This window comes from Mobula birostris, chromosome 13 (assembly GCF_030028105.1).
Source record: "Mobula birostris isolate sMobBir1 chromosome 13, sMobBir1.hap1, whole genome shotgun sequence".
Lineage (NCBI taxonomy): Eukaryota > Metazoa > Chordata > Chondrichthyes > Myliobatiformes > Myliobatidae > Mobula > Mobula birostris.
This window is the reverse complement of record NC_092382.1, coordinates 7,853,211-7,869,877: the sequence shown is the minus strand read 5'-3', so window position 1 is coordinate 7,869,877 and position 16,667 is coordinate 7,853,211. Positions and strand designations below refer to the sequence as shown.

The following is a 16,667-nucleotide window of genomic DNA, read 5'->3' as shown; positions in this document are numbered from 1 at the left end:
TGGTTAAGAAGACATACGGTGCATTGGCCTTAATCAACCGTGGGATTGAATTTAAAAGGCGAAGGGTAATGTAGGACTCTGGTCAGACTGCACTTGAAGTACTATGCTCAATTCTGGTCGCTTCGTTACAGGAAGGATGTGGAAACCATAGAAAGGGTGCAGAGGGGATATACAAGGATGTTGCCGGGTCTGGGGAGCATGTCTTATGAGAATAGGTTGAGTGAACTCGGCTTTTTCTTCTTGGACCGACGGAGGATGAGAGGTGACCTGATAAGGTGTATAAGATGATGAGAGGCATTGATCGTGTGGATAGTCAGAGGCTTTTTCCCAGGGCTGAAATGGTGGCCACAAGAGGACACAGGATTAAGGTGCTGGAGATTAGGTACAGAGGAGATGTCAGGGGTAAGTTTTTTTACACAGAGAGTGGTGAGTGTGTGGAATGGGACAATAGGGTCTTCGAAGAGACTCCTGGACAGGTACATGGAGCTTAGAAAAACAGAGGGCTATGGGTAACCCTGGGTAATTTCTGAGGTAAGAACATGTTCGGCACAGCATTGTGGGCCGAAGGGCCTCTATACTGCTGCAGTTTTTCTATGTTTCTACTTTCTATTCACATTCCTCCGGGCTCACTGGACAGGAACACTGAAACACCAAGTGAGAATCAGCAGGAGGTGGCCATTCAGCCCCTCGAACCATCACCAAGATGGCGGCTGCTCTCCCATCTCAGCCACATGTTTCTGCCCGATCCTCATTTCCTCGATCCCTTCAGTCTCCACACATCTGCTGGCCTCTTTTTTTTATGTGAGGACGATACTGAGTCTTCACCGGCCTCTGTGGTGGGGATTTACAGACATTCACCACCCTCAGAATGGAGACATTTCCCCTCATCTCAGTCCCGTACAGTCCACCCCCATTTTCAGAGACTGGGATCCCTGGTTCAACCGGTAATGATGTTGTGCATTTCAATGTCTTCATCTCTCAGTCCTCGATTCTCTAAATGAAAGGGTTATCACATTTGATCTTTCTTCATATGATGACCCCACCACTCCAGGGATCAGTCTGGTGAATCTTCATTGCACTCTCCATAACAAATACTCTCTAACCTCTTTGTTAATCCTCTATGGAATTAATTTCCATCTTCTGCAGCCCCGTGTTGCCCCAACCACTCACCTCCCACCCCGTCACTATTTCCACCTTCCCACCTCCCCCTCACCTGGATCCACCTCTCACTCCCCAGCTCTTGCCCCATCCCCACCCCTCACCTCTTTTCTCGGACTATTTCCCGTCCACTCTCAGTCCAGAGGGAGGGTCTCGGCCCGAAATGTTGACGGTCCATTTCCCTCCACAGATGCTGCCCGACCCACTGAGTTCCTCCGGCAGTTTGTTCTTTGGTCTGTGTGACCCGTGTTAGTGTGGGGAGCGGGATTTTACACCATATTCCCGGTACAGTCTCAACAAAACACAAATAATTGTCACTTTGCCCGGACCATTGGCCCCGCTTGCAGGGCAACAGTCTGCCGGTGTTTGCCCCCCAATGTGGTGAATCGCCACCACCGTGGGCTCAGACATTTCCACAGATGAGCCCCTCCTGTCCCCACCGGGACAAACATCCTGTCCGCCCCCTCTCTCACCGTCTTCATCCTCTCCCTCCCCGGGGAACCGGCATCAAACCGACGGGCCGAGCGGTCTCCTCCTACCTCTCAGCGACACATCAGACTCCGGCCGCAGGAGACGCTTCACAAACGCCCCAACTTCCCTCGGAGGGAAATGGAAATAAATCAGAAAGCGGACATTTACTTTGACGGTTGTCCCGCCGTGACGGAAAGTTCGGGAGACGGAGTCAGCGGGGGTAACGCCCTCTCGGCTGGCCTGCCTCCTCTATTGGTTGGAAGCAGTGATTGACATTGCTTCCTACCAATGGGAATACAGCAGCGCCTGACTCCTGTGCTGACAGCGGTGGGGAAGGGGATGGTCACGTGATCAGTAGCCCAGCCGTTAAACCGACCAAGCTCGAGCTCACCAGCGCGCGGTGCACAAAAGGCCCCGGATGATCGGTTGAGGTGAGAAGGGATCTCCGGGTTGGGGGTCTCACCGGGCGGCGTTTTCAACACCGACTTCGGGTAGTTGCTGTGACTCCGGACTCCGTGACCCGCAATCCCGGGACAGTCCTGCTCTCTTCCCTCAATCTCAGCCCCACCATCCGTACACGGGCCCCGGGGAGCTTCCGGCTGATGAGGGAATGGGAACCGATGGGTCTCTCAGACAGAGCTGAGCTCCAGCTGTCTAAATGCAAGGATCGGGAACTCGGAGAAAGGGAACAAAATCTTTTACATCAGCTGTTGTGAAAATCACCTTTGTTCTGCCTCCAGTCACAAACAAGAGAAAATCTGCAGATGCTGGAAATCCGAGCAACACACACAAATTGCTGGAGGAACTCAGCATTAGTACTCTTTTCCATAGATGCTGCCTGGCCTGCTGAGTTCCCCCAGCATTTTGTGTCTGTTGCTGGTTCTACTCCCTCTTGTTCTGGACTTTCTACCCGTGAGAACATGTTTTGTCCCACTCTCTCTGGGTACATAATGATATCAAACACCTTTGCCCTGGGCAACAAGTAGCTTTCACATCACAAATGTGCCAGACTCCAATGAGACAGACTACTGCCCTTCCCTTCATATTCATTGGCATTGCCATCACTGAGTTCACCACCGTCAGTCACCTGGGGGAGGGTTCAGGGGAAATATTTATGTACAATACAGAAACTGGTGTTACCTGTGTGTATTGTGGTGATGCAAAAGTTGCTGGAGAATTTACAAGTGGGAAGAAGTGGAGTGATATTTGGAAATCTGACTTTTTCAAGCATCATTTAGCAAGAGAAACACATATGGACAATGTGCAAAAGTTCTGGTGAAAAAATCCTTCATTACCCATTACAGGCCTGCTACATAGGTTGTGTGAGAGTGCAGATGAAATCAATCAAACCCAGAGGAGATCAAAGTTCTTACTGACTGTGATTTGCTAGCTGTTGAAAGGCATACCTCTCTATATAAAATTCACAGTGCACATGTTGTCACTGGGTAAAAGAATGTACAGTACAAGATTTATGTGCACACTGGTCATTACAAATTAGAAGGGACATTGGTGAGAAGGTGGGGAGACCTCCAGTGTCCCTGATGCCCTCACCTACAAGATGTACATCCAGCTGCAGCTTGTAACCCTGCACTTTATGGAGTTGGAATTTGAAGTGCATGAATTCTGGATCAGCTGGGAGTCGGAGGGGGTGATAGATATGACATGAAGAGAGGTGAGTTACACCCAAGGTGCAGGATACAGTAAACTGGGTGAGAGTCAGGAAGGGGAATGAGGTTAAATAGCCATCGCAGAGTACTCTTGTTGCCATCTTACACAACAGCAGGTGGACCACTTTAGAAACTGATGGGGGGGATTACCTGGCAGAGGAAAGTCAAAGGGGTGATAGGGGATTTGTTAGTTAGAGGAACAGAACAAGAGGGGACCAATATCCTATTGGTAAGGCTTGCTAGTGCTAGAGTTGGGGGAGTGGGATGATGTGGTTAAAATAAGTTGTGGGGGAATGGGAGCCAGACTGACAGAACAGATAGTGGAGAGGCTGAATTGAATTGACTTTATTACATACATCCTTCATATACATGAGGAGTGGAAATCTTTATGTTACATCTCTGTCTAAATGTGCAATGTGTAATTTATAGTTATTTATAATAAATAGTTTGTATATAGGACAGTCAATATAACATAGAAATGCAATTGTATCAGCATGAATTAATCAATCCGATGGCCTGGTAGAAGATGATGTCCTGGAGCCTGTTGGTCCTTTTGCTGTGGTACCGTTTCCTGGATGGTAGCAGCAGGAACAGTTTGTGGTTGTGGTGAATTGGGACTCCAATATCCTTTGGGCCCTTTTTACACACCTGTCTCTGTAAATGTCCTGAAATAGTGGGAAGTTCACATCTACAGATGCGCTGGGCTGTCCGCACCACTCTCTGCAGGTTCCTGCGATTAAGGGAAGTACAGTTCCCAGACCAGGCAGTGATACAGCCAGTCAGGATGTTCTCAGTTGTGTCCCTGTTGAAAGTCCTTAGGATTTGGGGCCCCATCCCGAACTTCTTCAACCATCTGAGGTGAAAGAGGTGCTGATGTGCTTTTTTCACAACACAGCCAGTATGTAGAGACCATGTGAGATCCTTGGTGATGTTTATGCCGAGGAACTTAAAGCTGTTCACCCTCTGAACCCCAGATCCACTGATGTCAATAGGGGTTAGCCTGTCTCCATTCCTCCTGTCGTCCACAATCAGCTCCTTTGTTTTTGTGGCAATGAGGGAGAGTTTGTTGAATAATTACTTTGGTTCTGTCTTCACTAAGGAGGACATAAATAATCTTCCGGAAATAGTAGAGGACAGAAGGTCCAGTGAGATGGAGGAACAGAGGGAAATACATGTTAGTAGGGAAGTGGTGTTAGGTAAATTGAAGGGATTAAAGGCAGATAAATCCCCAGGGCCAGATGGTCTGCATCCCAGAGTGCTTAAGGAAGTAGCCCAAGAAATAGTGGATGCATTAGTGATAATTTTTCAAAACTCTTTAGATTCTCGACTAGTTCCTGAGGATTGGAAAGTGACTAATGTAACCCTACTTTTTAAAAAAGAGGGAGAGAGAAACCAGGGAATTATAGACTGGTTCTCCTAACGTCGGTGGTGGGGAAACTGCTGGAGTCAGTTATCAAAGATGTGATAACAGCACATTTGGAAAGCGGTGAAATCATCGGACAAAGTCAGCATGGATTTGTGAAAGGAAAATCATGTCTGATGAATGTCATAGAATTTTTTGAGGATGTAACTAGTAGAGTGGATAGGGCAGAACCAGTGGATGTGGTATATTTGGATTTTCAAAAGGCTTTTGACAAGGTCCCACACAGGAGATTGGTGTGTAAACTTAAAGCACAGGGTATTGGGAGTAAGGTATTGATGTGGATAGAGAATTGGTTGGCAGACAGGAAGCAAAGAGTGGGAATAAATGGGACCTTTTCGGAATGGCAGGCAGTGACTAGTAGGGTACCGCAAGGCTCAGTGCTGGGACCCCAGTTGTTTACAATATATATTAATGACTTAGACAAGGGAATTAAATGCAGCATCTCCAAGTTTACGGATGACACGAAGCTGGGCAGCAGTGTTAGCTGTGAGGAGGATGCTAAGAGGATGCAGGGTGACTTGGATAGGTTAGGTGAGTGGGCAAATTCATGGCAGATGAAATTTAATGTGGATAAATGTGAAGTTATCCAATTTGGTGGCAAAAACAGGAAAACAGATTATTATCTGAATGGTGGCCGATTAGGAAAAGGGGAGGTGCAACGAGACCTGGGTGTCATTATACACCAGTCATTGAAAGTGGGCATGCAGGTACAGCAGGTGGTGAAAAAGGCGAATGGTATGCTGGCATTTATAGCAAGAGGATTCGAGTACAGGAGCAGGGAGGTACTACTGCAGTTGTACAAGGCCTTGGTGAGACTACACCTGGAGTATTGTGTGCAGTTTTGGTCCCCTAATCTGAGGAAAGACTTCCTTGCCATAGAGGGAGTACAAAGAAGGTTCACCACATTGATTCCTGGGATGGCATGACTTTCATATTATGAAAGACTGGATGAACTAGGCTTATACTCATTGGAATTTAGAAGATTGAGGGGGGATCTGATTGAAACGTATAAAATCCTAAAGGGATTGGACAGGCTGGATGCAGGAAGATTGTTCCCGATGTTGGGGAAGTCCAGAATGAGGGGTCACAGTTTGAGGATAAAGGGGAAGCCTTTTAGGACCGAGATGAGGAAAATCTTCTTCACACAGAGAGTGGTGAATCTGTGGAATTCTCTGCCACAGGAAACAGTTGAGGCCAGTTCATTGGCTATATTTAAGAGGGAGTTAGATATGGCCCTTGTGGCTAGGGGGATCAGGGGGAATGGAGGGAAGGCTGGTGCAGGGTTCTGAGTTGGATGATCAGCCATGATCATACTGAATGACAGCACAGGCTCGAAGGGCTGAATGGCCTACTCCTGCACCTATTTTCTATGTTTCTATGTTTGACACCAGTCAGATGTTGTTTAGACCTCAGATAGAGTCAGCGATGAAATGGTTGAGTATGGTGCGATGAATGTGCTGAGCTATGTACATCACAATGCAAGAAGCATCGTAGGAAAGCCAGATGAGCTCAGGACGGGGAATTATCATATTGTACCTTGGTTTTCAAGAGATATTGAGGCCCCGAATATTTTGTTCCTCTAAATACCTCAGACTGTTGGGTGCTACCAAGACTCATTAATGACTACAATATCATAATTCCACCCCCTGAGCTCATCTGACTTTTTTTAATCATCTTCTGTTGGTTTCTAAAATCTTCCCAGCAGTTTTTGCTCTTTTGTTTGCCCTCTCTTTGGGTTTTATATTGGCATTGGCTTCTCATTTCATCCACAGTTGTGTCCTCCTGCCTTTCCAATGCTTCCACTTCTTTGGGATGTATCCCGAATTGTTCCCAGAAACTCCAGCCATTGCTGCTCCATTGTCACTCCTACCTTTTCCCTTCCAACCAAGTTTGGCCAGCTTCTCTGTCATAGAAACATGGAGAAGTTCAGTATGGAAACAGGGTATTTGGCCCATCAAGTCAATTCCGAATAAATATTTAAGCTGTCCAATGCAACTACCTTGCCTCTGTTGTATTTAAGTATAAACTTTGCTAGGGTGTCCCATTTTCTTGGAGAGCAGCACAGCCTGGATGTTGGGCAGGACGCCACCCTGGGTGGTAGTAACCCCTCCCAGCAGTTTATTGAGCTCCTCGTCGTTGCAGATAGCGAGCTGTAGGTGGCGGGGAATGATCCTGGTCTTCTTATTGTCTCGAGCAGCGTTGCCTGCCACCTCCAGAATTTCAGCCGTCAGGTATTCTAGCACTGCCGCTAGGTAGACAAGCATGGCATAGTGACCCTTCCGTAGGAGCCGATGGATGCGCCCCACAGAAAACTGCAAACCAGCCCGAGAAGAGCGAGTCATGCCATGACCTGACATGATCAAAGAGCTCCTTCACGCCCGAAACGAGAATGAATGCAACTACCTGCACTGGGACCATCGCCCTCCATTCCCCTACCATCCAGGCTCCCAAACAAACTTCTTTTAAATGGTGAAACCCAGCTCATATTCACCACTTCTGCTGGTGTTTCATTCCACACTCTCACGACCATAGCAGTGAAGAGCTTTTCCAAATATTGCTGCTAAATTTTCACCTTCCCCACTTACCCATGACCTCTAGTTGTCATCCCACCCAACCTCAGTGGAAAAAGCTGCTTGCATTTACCCTATCTATACCCTCATAATTTTGTATACTTCCGACAAATCTTCAAAGCAATGTATAATTTCCTTGTTTATGTTTAGAGCCCTTTTTAGTGTATAAGATGTTGAGGGGCATTGATCATGTGGATAGTCAGAGGTTTTTCTTCACAGCGCTGAAATGACTAATATGAGGGGACATAGTTTTAAGGTGCTTGGAAATAGGGACCAAGGGGATGTCAGGGGTAAGTTTTTTTACACAGAGAGTGGTGGGTGCGTGGAATGCACTGCCGGATATTTATGTGAGAGTGTTTCAGTTCCTGTGGGGCCAGTCGCCCATGCAGCTCAGTGCGAACAGGGAATAATACCAATGGAGAGAGTCAAACTGAGCCAGGTCACAGACTGGAGATGGCAGAAATGCCCCATTCTTATAGAGACAGGAAGAGCATCAGAGAGTTTGATGGTCACTCCAGATAGCAGCACTGTGCCCAGTTAGAAGATGATTTCTCTCTCCGACTTGGGTTGAACTTCACTGGAACAGTGTGATGCCAGATCACACCTTGATAACTCAAGTGATCTCATCTGAAATGTTGTCGTACACCCATTGATGGATTTTGTAAATCTTTTTACAGGTCAAAAATGAGAAGGAATTCGTCTCCGGGAATCTCAAACACAACACGCCACTTTTGCTGTCTCTGTCCAGATATTTAAGAAGTGGAGCAAGGGATTCACTCGATCATCCTTCCTGCACAGACTATGGGGAGGAATTCACTCGATCATCTGACCGACTGTCATGCTCATCATTTTACACGGGGGGAGCCCATTCATCTGGTCAGACAGTGGGAATGGATTCACTCCGTCATCTCAACTGAAGGTACATCAGCAAGTTCACACCGGGACAAGGCCATTCAACTGTTGTGTGTGTGAGAAAGGATTCAGTCGGTCTTCCCACCTGTGGACACACCAGTCAGTTTACACTGGGCAGAGGTTGGTCATCTGCTGAATCTGCGGGGAAGGATTCACTTGGTTATCTGACCTAATGGCTCACCAGCGAGTTCACACCGGGGAGCAGCCGTCCACCTGCTCAGACTGTGGGAAGGGATTCACTATGTCATCTCAGTTACTGAGACACCAGTCAGTTCACTCTGAGGAGAGGCCATTCACCTGCTCGGACTGTGGGAAGGGATTCACTTGCTCATTTAATCTGAAGGTACATCAGCGAGTACACACTGGAGAGAGGCCGTTCAGCTGCTCAGACTGTGGGAAGGAATTCACACAGTTAGCTAACCTACAAGCACACCAGTCAGTTCACACTGGGGAGCAGCCGTTCACCTGCTCAGTTTGTGGGAGGGGATTCAGACAGTCATCCCAACTGAAGGTACATCAGCGAGTTCACACTGGAGAGAAGCCGTTCACCTGCTCAGACTGTGGAAAGAGATTCACACAGTTAGCTAATCTACAAGCACACCAGTCAGTTCACACTGGGGAGAAGCCATTCACCTGCTCAGTGTGTGGGAAGGGATTCACTCAGTCATCTCACCTGAATGTACATCAGCGAGTTCACTGTGGAGAGAGGCCGTTCATCTGCTCAGACTGTGGGAAGGGTTTCACTCAGTCATCCAACCTGCTGGTACACAAGTCTGTTCACACTGGGGAGTGGCCATTCACCTGCTCAGACTGTGGGAAGGGATTCCATTTCTCATCTCAACTGAAGGTTCATCAGAGAGTTCACACGGGGGAGAGGCCGTTCACCTGCTCAGACTGTGGGAAGAGATTCACTCAGTCATCCACCCTATTGAAACACCAGTCAATTCACAGTGAGGAGAGGCCATTCACCTGCTCAGTTTGTGGGAAAGGATTCACTCGATCATCTGATCTACAGATACATCAGTGAGTTCATACTGGGGAGAGGCCATTCACCTGTTCAGACTGTGGGAAGGGACTCACTTGCTCATCTCAACTGAAGGTATATCAGCGAGTTCACACTGGAGGGAGGCCATTCACCTGCTCGGTGTGGGAAGGGATTCATTCGGTTATCCAACCTACAGAGAGACCCGCGAGTTCATACAAAGAGCTAACTTGTTCAACCTTTCTTTGTAACTCTGGTGCTGAAACCCAGGTAACATTCCAGTAAATCTCCTCTGTACTCTCTCTATTTTGTTGACATCTGTCCTATAATTCGGTGACCAGAACTGTATGCAATACTGCAAATTTGGCCTCACCAATGCCTTGTACAATTTTCACATTACATTTCAACTCCTATACTCGATGCTCTGATTTATAAAGGCCAGCAAACCAAAAGCTTTCTTCACCACCCTATCCACATGAGATTCCACCTTCAGGGAACTATGCACCATTATTCCCAGATCCCTCTGTTCTGCAGCATTCTTCAATGCCTTACCATTTACCATGTATGTTCTTATTTTGATTAGTCCTACCAAAATGCAGCACCTCACACTTATCAGCATTAAACTCCATCTTCCATCTTTCAGCCCACTCTTCTAACTGGGTCCAGTCCTCTAAATGGGTCCAGTCTTCTAAATGGGTCCAGTCCTATCCTTCTAACTGGCCTAAATCTCTCTGCAAGCTTTGAAAACCTACTTCATTATCCACCACTCCACCTATCTTAGTATCATCTGCATACTTACTAATCTAATTTACCACCCCATCATACAGATTATGAATATATTGACAAACAACATTGGACCAGTACAGATCCCTGAGGCACACCACTAATCACCGGCCTCCAACCTGGCAAACAGTTATCCACCACCACTCTCTGGCATCTCCCATCCAGCCACTGTTGAATCCATTTTGCTACTTCAATATTAGTACCTAGACAACATCCACCGCTTTATCTTCGTCAATTTTCCGAGTAACTTCTTCAAAAAATTCAATAAGATTGGTCAAACATGACCTTCCACGCACAAATCCACGTTCACTATCCCTAATCATACCTTGTCTTTCCAGATAATTATATATACCATCTCTCAGAATACTTTAATTTACCCACCACTGACGTCAAACGCACAGGCCAATAATTTCTGGGTTTACTCTTAGAACTCTTTTTAAATGATGGAACCGCCTGAGCATTACGCCAATCCTCCGGCACTATCCCCGTTTCTAATGACATTTGAAATATTTCTGTCATAGTCCCTGCTATTTCTACACCAACTTCCCTCAAGGTCCGAGGGATATCCTGTCAGGACCTTGAGACTTATCCACTTTTATATTCTTTAAAAGCACCAGTACTTTCTCTTCTTTAAACATCATAGTTTCCATAACTACCCTTCTTGTTTCCCTTACCTTACACAATTCGATATCCTCCTTCTTAGTGAATACCGAAGAAAAGAAATTGTTCAAAATCTCCCCCATCTCTTTTGGCTCCGCACATAGCTGTCCACTCAGATTCTCTAAGGGACCAATTTTATCCCTCACTATCATTTTTCTATTAATATAACTGTAGAAATCCTTTGGATTTATTTTCACCTTACTTGCCAAAGCAACCTCACATCTTCTTTTAGCTTTTCTAATTTCTTTCTTAAGATTCTTTTTTACATTCTTTATATTGCTCAAGCACCTCATTTACTCCATGCTGCCTATATTTATTGTAGGTCTCTCTCTTTTTCCGAACCAGGTTTCCAATATCCCTTGAAAACCATGGCTCTCCCAAGCTTTTAACCTTTCCTTTCAACCTAACAGGAACATAAAGATCCTGTACACTATAATTTCACCTTTAAATTACCTCCATTTCTCTATTACATCCTTCCTATAAAACAAATTGTCCCAATCCACTCCTTCTAAATCCTTTTGCATCTCCTCAAAGTTAGCCTTTCTGTAATCAAAAATCTCAACCCTGGGTCCAATCCTATCCTTCTCCATAATCATGTTGAAACTAATGGCATTGTGATCACTGGACCCGAAGTGCTCTCCAACACATACCTCCGTCACCTGACCTATCTCATTTCCTAACAGGAGAGCCAACACTGCCCCTTCTCTAGTTGGTACCTCTATGTATTGCTGCAAAGAACTATCCTACACACATTTTCCAAACTCCAAACCATCCACCCCTTTTACAGAATGGGCTTCCCAGTCTATGTGTGGAAAATTAAAATCTCCCACTATCACAACCTTGTGCTTACTACAAATATCTGCTAACTCCTTACAAATTTGCTCCTCCAATTCTTGCTCCCCATTAGGTGGTCTATAATACATCCCTGTAAGTGTTACTACACCTTTCCCATTCTTCAATTCCACCCAAATAGCCTCTCTAGATGAGCCCTCTAATCTATCCTGCCAAAGCACTGCTGTACTATTTTCTCTGACAAGCAATGCAACACCTCCCCCTCTTGCCCCTCCGATTCTATCACACCTGAAGCAACGAAATCCAGTAATATTTAGTTGCCAATCACACCCCTCCTGCAACCATGTTTCACTAATAGCTACAGCACCATATTTCCAGGTATCAATCCATGCTCTAAGCTCATCCACCTTTCTTACAATGCTCCTAGCATTAAAATAGATGGATTTAAGAAACTCCCCACCTCTTACTCTCTGTTTATCCCCAAGTTCACACTGGGTAGTGGCCAATCTCCTGCTCAGACTTTAGGAAGAGATTTTCTCAGCCAGATCAACCATTATTGAGTTCAGACTGTTCAGAGGTCGTTCACCTGCTGTGAATGTGGGAAGCCATTCACTCAGTCACCTAACCTTATGTAACTCTCGATTTGGCTGGCAGCTTAATATGGGGGGTGATAGACCCACAACCCGGCCAAGCTTAAGAAATCTCGTTTGGGTGGATGCTGCGTGATGTGTCCCCTGTTAAAAACCAGTACCCTGAAATAACAAACAGTGCACAATAGGCGATTAAATGATTGAGCTTTATAATTCTTACTTTGACTATAGGGTTATTAAAGAAACAAAAAATAAAGAAAAAGGGCCCACTCTCTCTATTTGCGTCTTCTCATCTCTCCCCGTCAAAAGACCGCAAAAATCTCTCTTCCAGACTCAGAAGAAAGAACAACATTTCTCCCATTGGATAGCCCTGCATTCCAAAACCCTGTTATCTCCAGTCGTAACATAAACATTACTGCTACAGAGAAACCATCACCTCAGCAGTGAAACATTACAAAGAAGCCATTACATTAGCAGTGAAACCTTACAGCATGTTATTTGTGACACACTACCGGGTTCACACTGGGGAGCAAGTTTCAATAAGCTGCTTGCTGGGTATTTGTCCATCACCGTTGCTGAATGCAATTTCGAGAGTGACAGTCGGTGTTGAACTCTGCAATTATCGCTGTTGCTCACCACACCCAGTCTGCACCCTGGTCACTGGGCATGGGAGGAGTTTCTTCTGTTGCATATTCTGCTTTAATGGGACAGGAGTTTATTATTTTGGATCTGAGACAAATAAATCAGTTCTATTTTAAACTCTGTCTCCAATACTTAGTGAATTTATAACACAACTTGTGTATAGTAGAGAGTCAACTCAGGCCGGCTGGACACTGCCAGTGATTCTGTTCCACAACAGTCCCTTTAAATCCTCCCCTGTTGTTCCCTTCTTGCTCTCGCTGTGCGATGGGTTCGAAATAGTCACCACTCTGTGGGTGAAGAGGTTTTCCTTGAATTCTCTGCAGACTGAAAAAGTCGAGCTGGCTGCAGTTCTATCTGACATGTTCTTCACCCTTGAAATCTCTGGGCTGAGGAAGAATGACATTGGGAGTTAACCTCCTTATTCTGGGCTCATTTGCACATTATGGGTCATTTTTCTCTGCTTCTAAAGTGTTGTTAGAAAACACCACTGGCCTCTGAAGACTGAAAACAGAATGGGAAACCATTAGTTAGATGTTCAACGGAGCAGGGTCAGAAACCAGAGGCAGGTCTGCACAGGGCAGAGTTTGGGGCTCTGGAGGATGGTTGGGGTAAGAACATATGATGAGGAGAAAGGAATCAGCAGCGGGGCGTGGCAACGGATGACAAAGTAGCAACATTTGGAAGCTAATTGGCAGAGAAAATAATTAGTTTGTCTGACTGACACAAACAATGCCTGTGGTGAGGTGCTCCACCAGTCGAGGAACATGTGTGTGTTGGGAATGGTTTTATCTATTGAGGGAATTGTTCCTGCTTGTTTATCCAGTAATATTATACCTGGATGGTTATTACAGATTGTCCTATCTGAAATAATGTATTGATTATCATATAAATTGAGATTCTGTCCCTAACTGGATCAGGTTTGAATTTATGTTGCCTTAATGAAGTTACGGTGGTCATTCATGTGTTTCTATTTTAAAACAAGATTTTGGTGAATGATATTTGCTGCTTGATTGTACCTGCATAAGTAATTAAATTGAGTTATACTGCTGCAGGATTCTGGAATGTGTTGGATTGTGTCTGTTTTTTCTTGGCATTTTCTGCATTTATTGCCTTGTAGAAACATAAACATAGAAAATAGGTGCAGGAGTAGGCCATTCGGCCCTTCGAGCCTGCACCGCCATTCAGTATGATCATGGCTGATCATCCAACTCAGAACCCTGTACCAGCCTTCCCTCCATACCCCCTGATCCCTTTAGCCACAAGGGCCATAAGCATCGGCAGGATGTTTGTTTGTATTGTATGTATTTTTGATTTTTTTTATTGTTGACCATCTTGTCCTGTATTTCTGCAAGGAACACCCCATTTCAGGGAAGAGGTCTCCAACTCTCAGTCAGGTGCTCAATGCTTCCTTGTCAACATCTGCTCTGCTCAGATCGTTGGGATGTCTCCCATGGAGGGTCATACTCATTCCACTGGTTAATCTTTTCTTCCATAGTGATGATTCATTTTTCTGAGTTAGCCTCTCACTTAAGTTTTCTGGTCTGTATTTTTTTATAGATTATGAGAACACTCAGTCGTCTTTTATTGTCATTTAGAAATGCATGCATGCATTAAGGAATGATACAATGTTCCTCCATAGCGATATCACAGAAAACAGGACAAACCAAAGACTAATACTGACAGAACCACATAATTTTAACATATAGTTACAGCAGTGCAAAGCAATACCATAATTTGATGAACAGATTATTGGCATGGTAAAAAAAGTTTCAAGTCCCGATCGACTCCTGAATCCCTGATAGCAGGAGGCAAAAGGGAGAAACTCTCTGCCATAAACCTCCAAGGCACCGACAACTTGCCGATGCCTTGGAAGCAGCAGGACACAGCCGACCCCGAGTCCGTCCATCCGAAACCTTCGAGCCTCCGACCAGCCCCTCCGATACAGCCTCCCGAGCGCCATCCTCTGCCATGCGCCTTCGACCTCTCCCTGGCCGCTGAAACAAGCAAAGCCGAGGATTTCGGGGCCTTGAGCGCCGGAGATTCCAGTTACCACACAGTAGCAGCGGCAGCGAAGCGGGCATTTCAGAAGTTTTCCAGATGTTCCTCCGTACTCTCTCGTCCGTCTCCATCAAATCAGAATTGTGCACTGTCCCTTGCTTGACAGATTACAAATATCACTCACCGGAGAGGCCGTGCGCGCAGCGTCGCGCTGCTATCTTCTCCTCCTCCTACACTCCTTTCGTCTGAAACTCATTTTGAACCAAACATTATTTCTGCCAGATTACCAAACTCAACAGTTTTGGAAAATATTGATGAGAAATTAGCTCATTTACTGTCAGAGCAGAGACAGTGGATGAAGCAGTTAATTTTTAAATATCGGGATTTATTTCCAGACGTTCCTAAAAGAACCACAGTAGCTTCGCATGCTGTAGATGTTGGAGATACAAAACCCATAAAGCAACATCCATATCGGATGAACAGGTGAAAATCTGAACTTTTTGAACAAGAAATTAAGTATATGTTAGAAAATACTATTATTAGACCTTCTAATTCGAATTGGAGTTCACCGTATGTTATGGTACCTAAGCCAGATAGTAGTATTAGATTTTTTACAGATTACAGGAAGGTGAATGCTGTGACAGAAACTGAATCGTATCCAATCCCTAGGGTAGATGATTGTGTAGACAAAGTTGGACAAGCAAAGTTCCATACAAAGATTGATTTGTTAAAAGGTTATTGGTGTGTTCCATTGACGGACAGAGGTAGAGAGATTTCTGCATTTGTAACCTTATCAGGGTTAGATGACTTCCCTTTGGGATGAAGAATGCACCAGGTACTTTCCAGTGAATGATTAACTCTGTAATTCAGGGGTTAAAAGACACAGATACTTACATTAGATAGATAGATAAATATACTTTATTGATCCCGAGGGAAATGGGGTTTCGTTACAGCCGCACAACCAAGAATAGAGCATAAGTATAGCAGTACTAAATCCACAAACAATCAAACAACAAAATGCAAACTATGCCAGATGGAAATAAGTCCAGGACCAGCCTGTTGGCTCAGGGTGTCTGACCCTTCACGGGAGGGGCTGCAAAGTTCGATGGCCACAGGCAGGAACAACCTTCCGTGACGCCCAGTGTTGTATCTCGGTGTAATATGGCGGAGTCCAACAGCAAAAAGTTCAATATCCGGTCTACAGACACGTTCCTCGATCATAATATGACCCGGATTGCATCATCCGTTGTTACAATCGAAGAATGTGTTTGTAGACTGGATATTGATGATTTAGTTACAGGAAATGATAATTGGAAAGCACATATTACTGAGAAAGTTTGAAAAGCTTTGAAAAGCTAACTGAACTATTAACTTAGCTGTAAGTGAATTTGGTCATGCCACGGTGACTTATCTTAGTTATGTTGATCGTCCAGGCTTGGTTAAGTAAAGTGGTTAAGGAAACAAATCAAACTCCAATTCAGCAACAGAGTTTGATGTTTATAGGAGTATAATATTTTGATAACTCATATTAAAGACAAAGATAATGTGATTGCTCACTGTCTATCTAGATGTTGAATGTACAATGTAATTTTTTTATGGAGTGGTATTTTAATATTTGTAACACACCTACTGGATATTAGTTTGTAAGGTGCTGTATGATAATACTGTGTCTATTGTGTAGGTTGTAAATGTTATACATTTGTATTTTTTTGTAAATAGTTAATGTTAAAATTCTGTTCATATAAGTCAAACATTTCCCTTTCTGGAGGGAGGTGTTACATACCTCATGGGTGTCTTGTGACTGTCTTATCACCATGATGTAATTGGGTATCTCATGACCATGATGTAATGGTCTTGTGATGGTGGGATGATGTAATTTTCCCGCCGATGTGAGGTCACGTGATGACATGTTATCACCAGGTATATAACGGGATCCCTGTTGTGATGCAGTTAGTTTTCAGTTTAGATCGTCAGTTACTCCGTTATGCTGCATATTCGTCTCATGACGCAGTTTCGTTT

At 44.9% G+C, this 16,667-nt stretch overlaps 2 protein-coding genes across 4 annotated transcripts in view; one reads left to right on the top strand and one right to left on the bottom strand.

The window, feature by feature from the left end:
* The first annotated feature begins 1,989 nt into the window (after window positions 1-1,989).
* The window catches only part of LOC140208302 (uncharacterized), a 56,065-nt gene continuing 41,387 nt past the window's right edge, over window positions 1,990-16,667 (top strand). For 2 of the 3 annotated variants that reach the window (XR_011888718.1, XR_011888717.1), the window contains exons 1-2: window positions 1,990-2,060; window positions 7,967-9,453. Coding sequence is in view for 1 of the 3 variants with exons in the window: in XM_072276888.1 (XP_072132989.1) it covers window positions 8,374-9,228 (855 nt within the window). In the remaining 2 variants the exon portion in view is untranslated. Of the gene's footprint in view, window positions 2,061-7,966; window positions 10,505-16,667 lie in introns of those variants that run through there. The other variant, XM_072276888.1, reaches the window with a different exon arrangement.
* On the bottom strand, window positions 6,735-7,061 carry LOC140207439 (histone H2AX-like). The gene has a single exon (XM_072275962.1). The coding sequence runs from the start codon at window positions 7,059-7,061 to the stop codon at window positions 6,735-6,737; it is 327 nt and encodes a 108-aa protein (XP_072132063.1).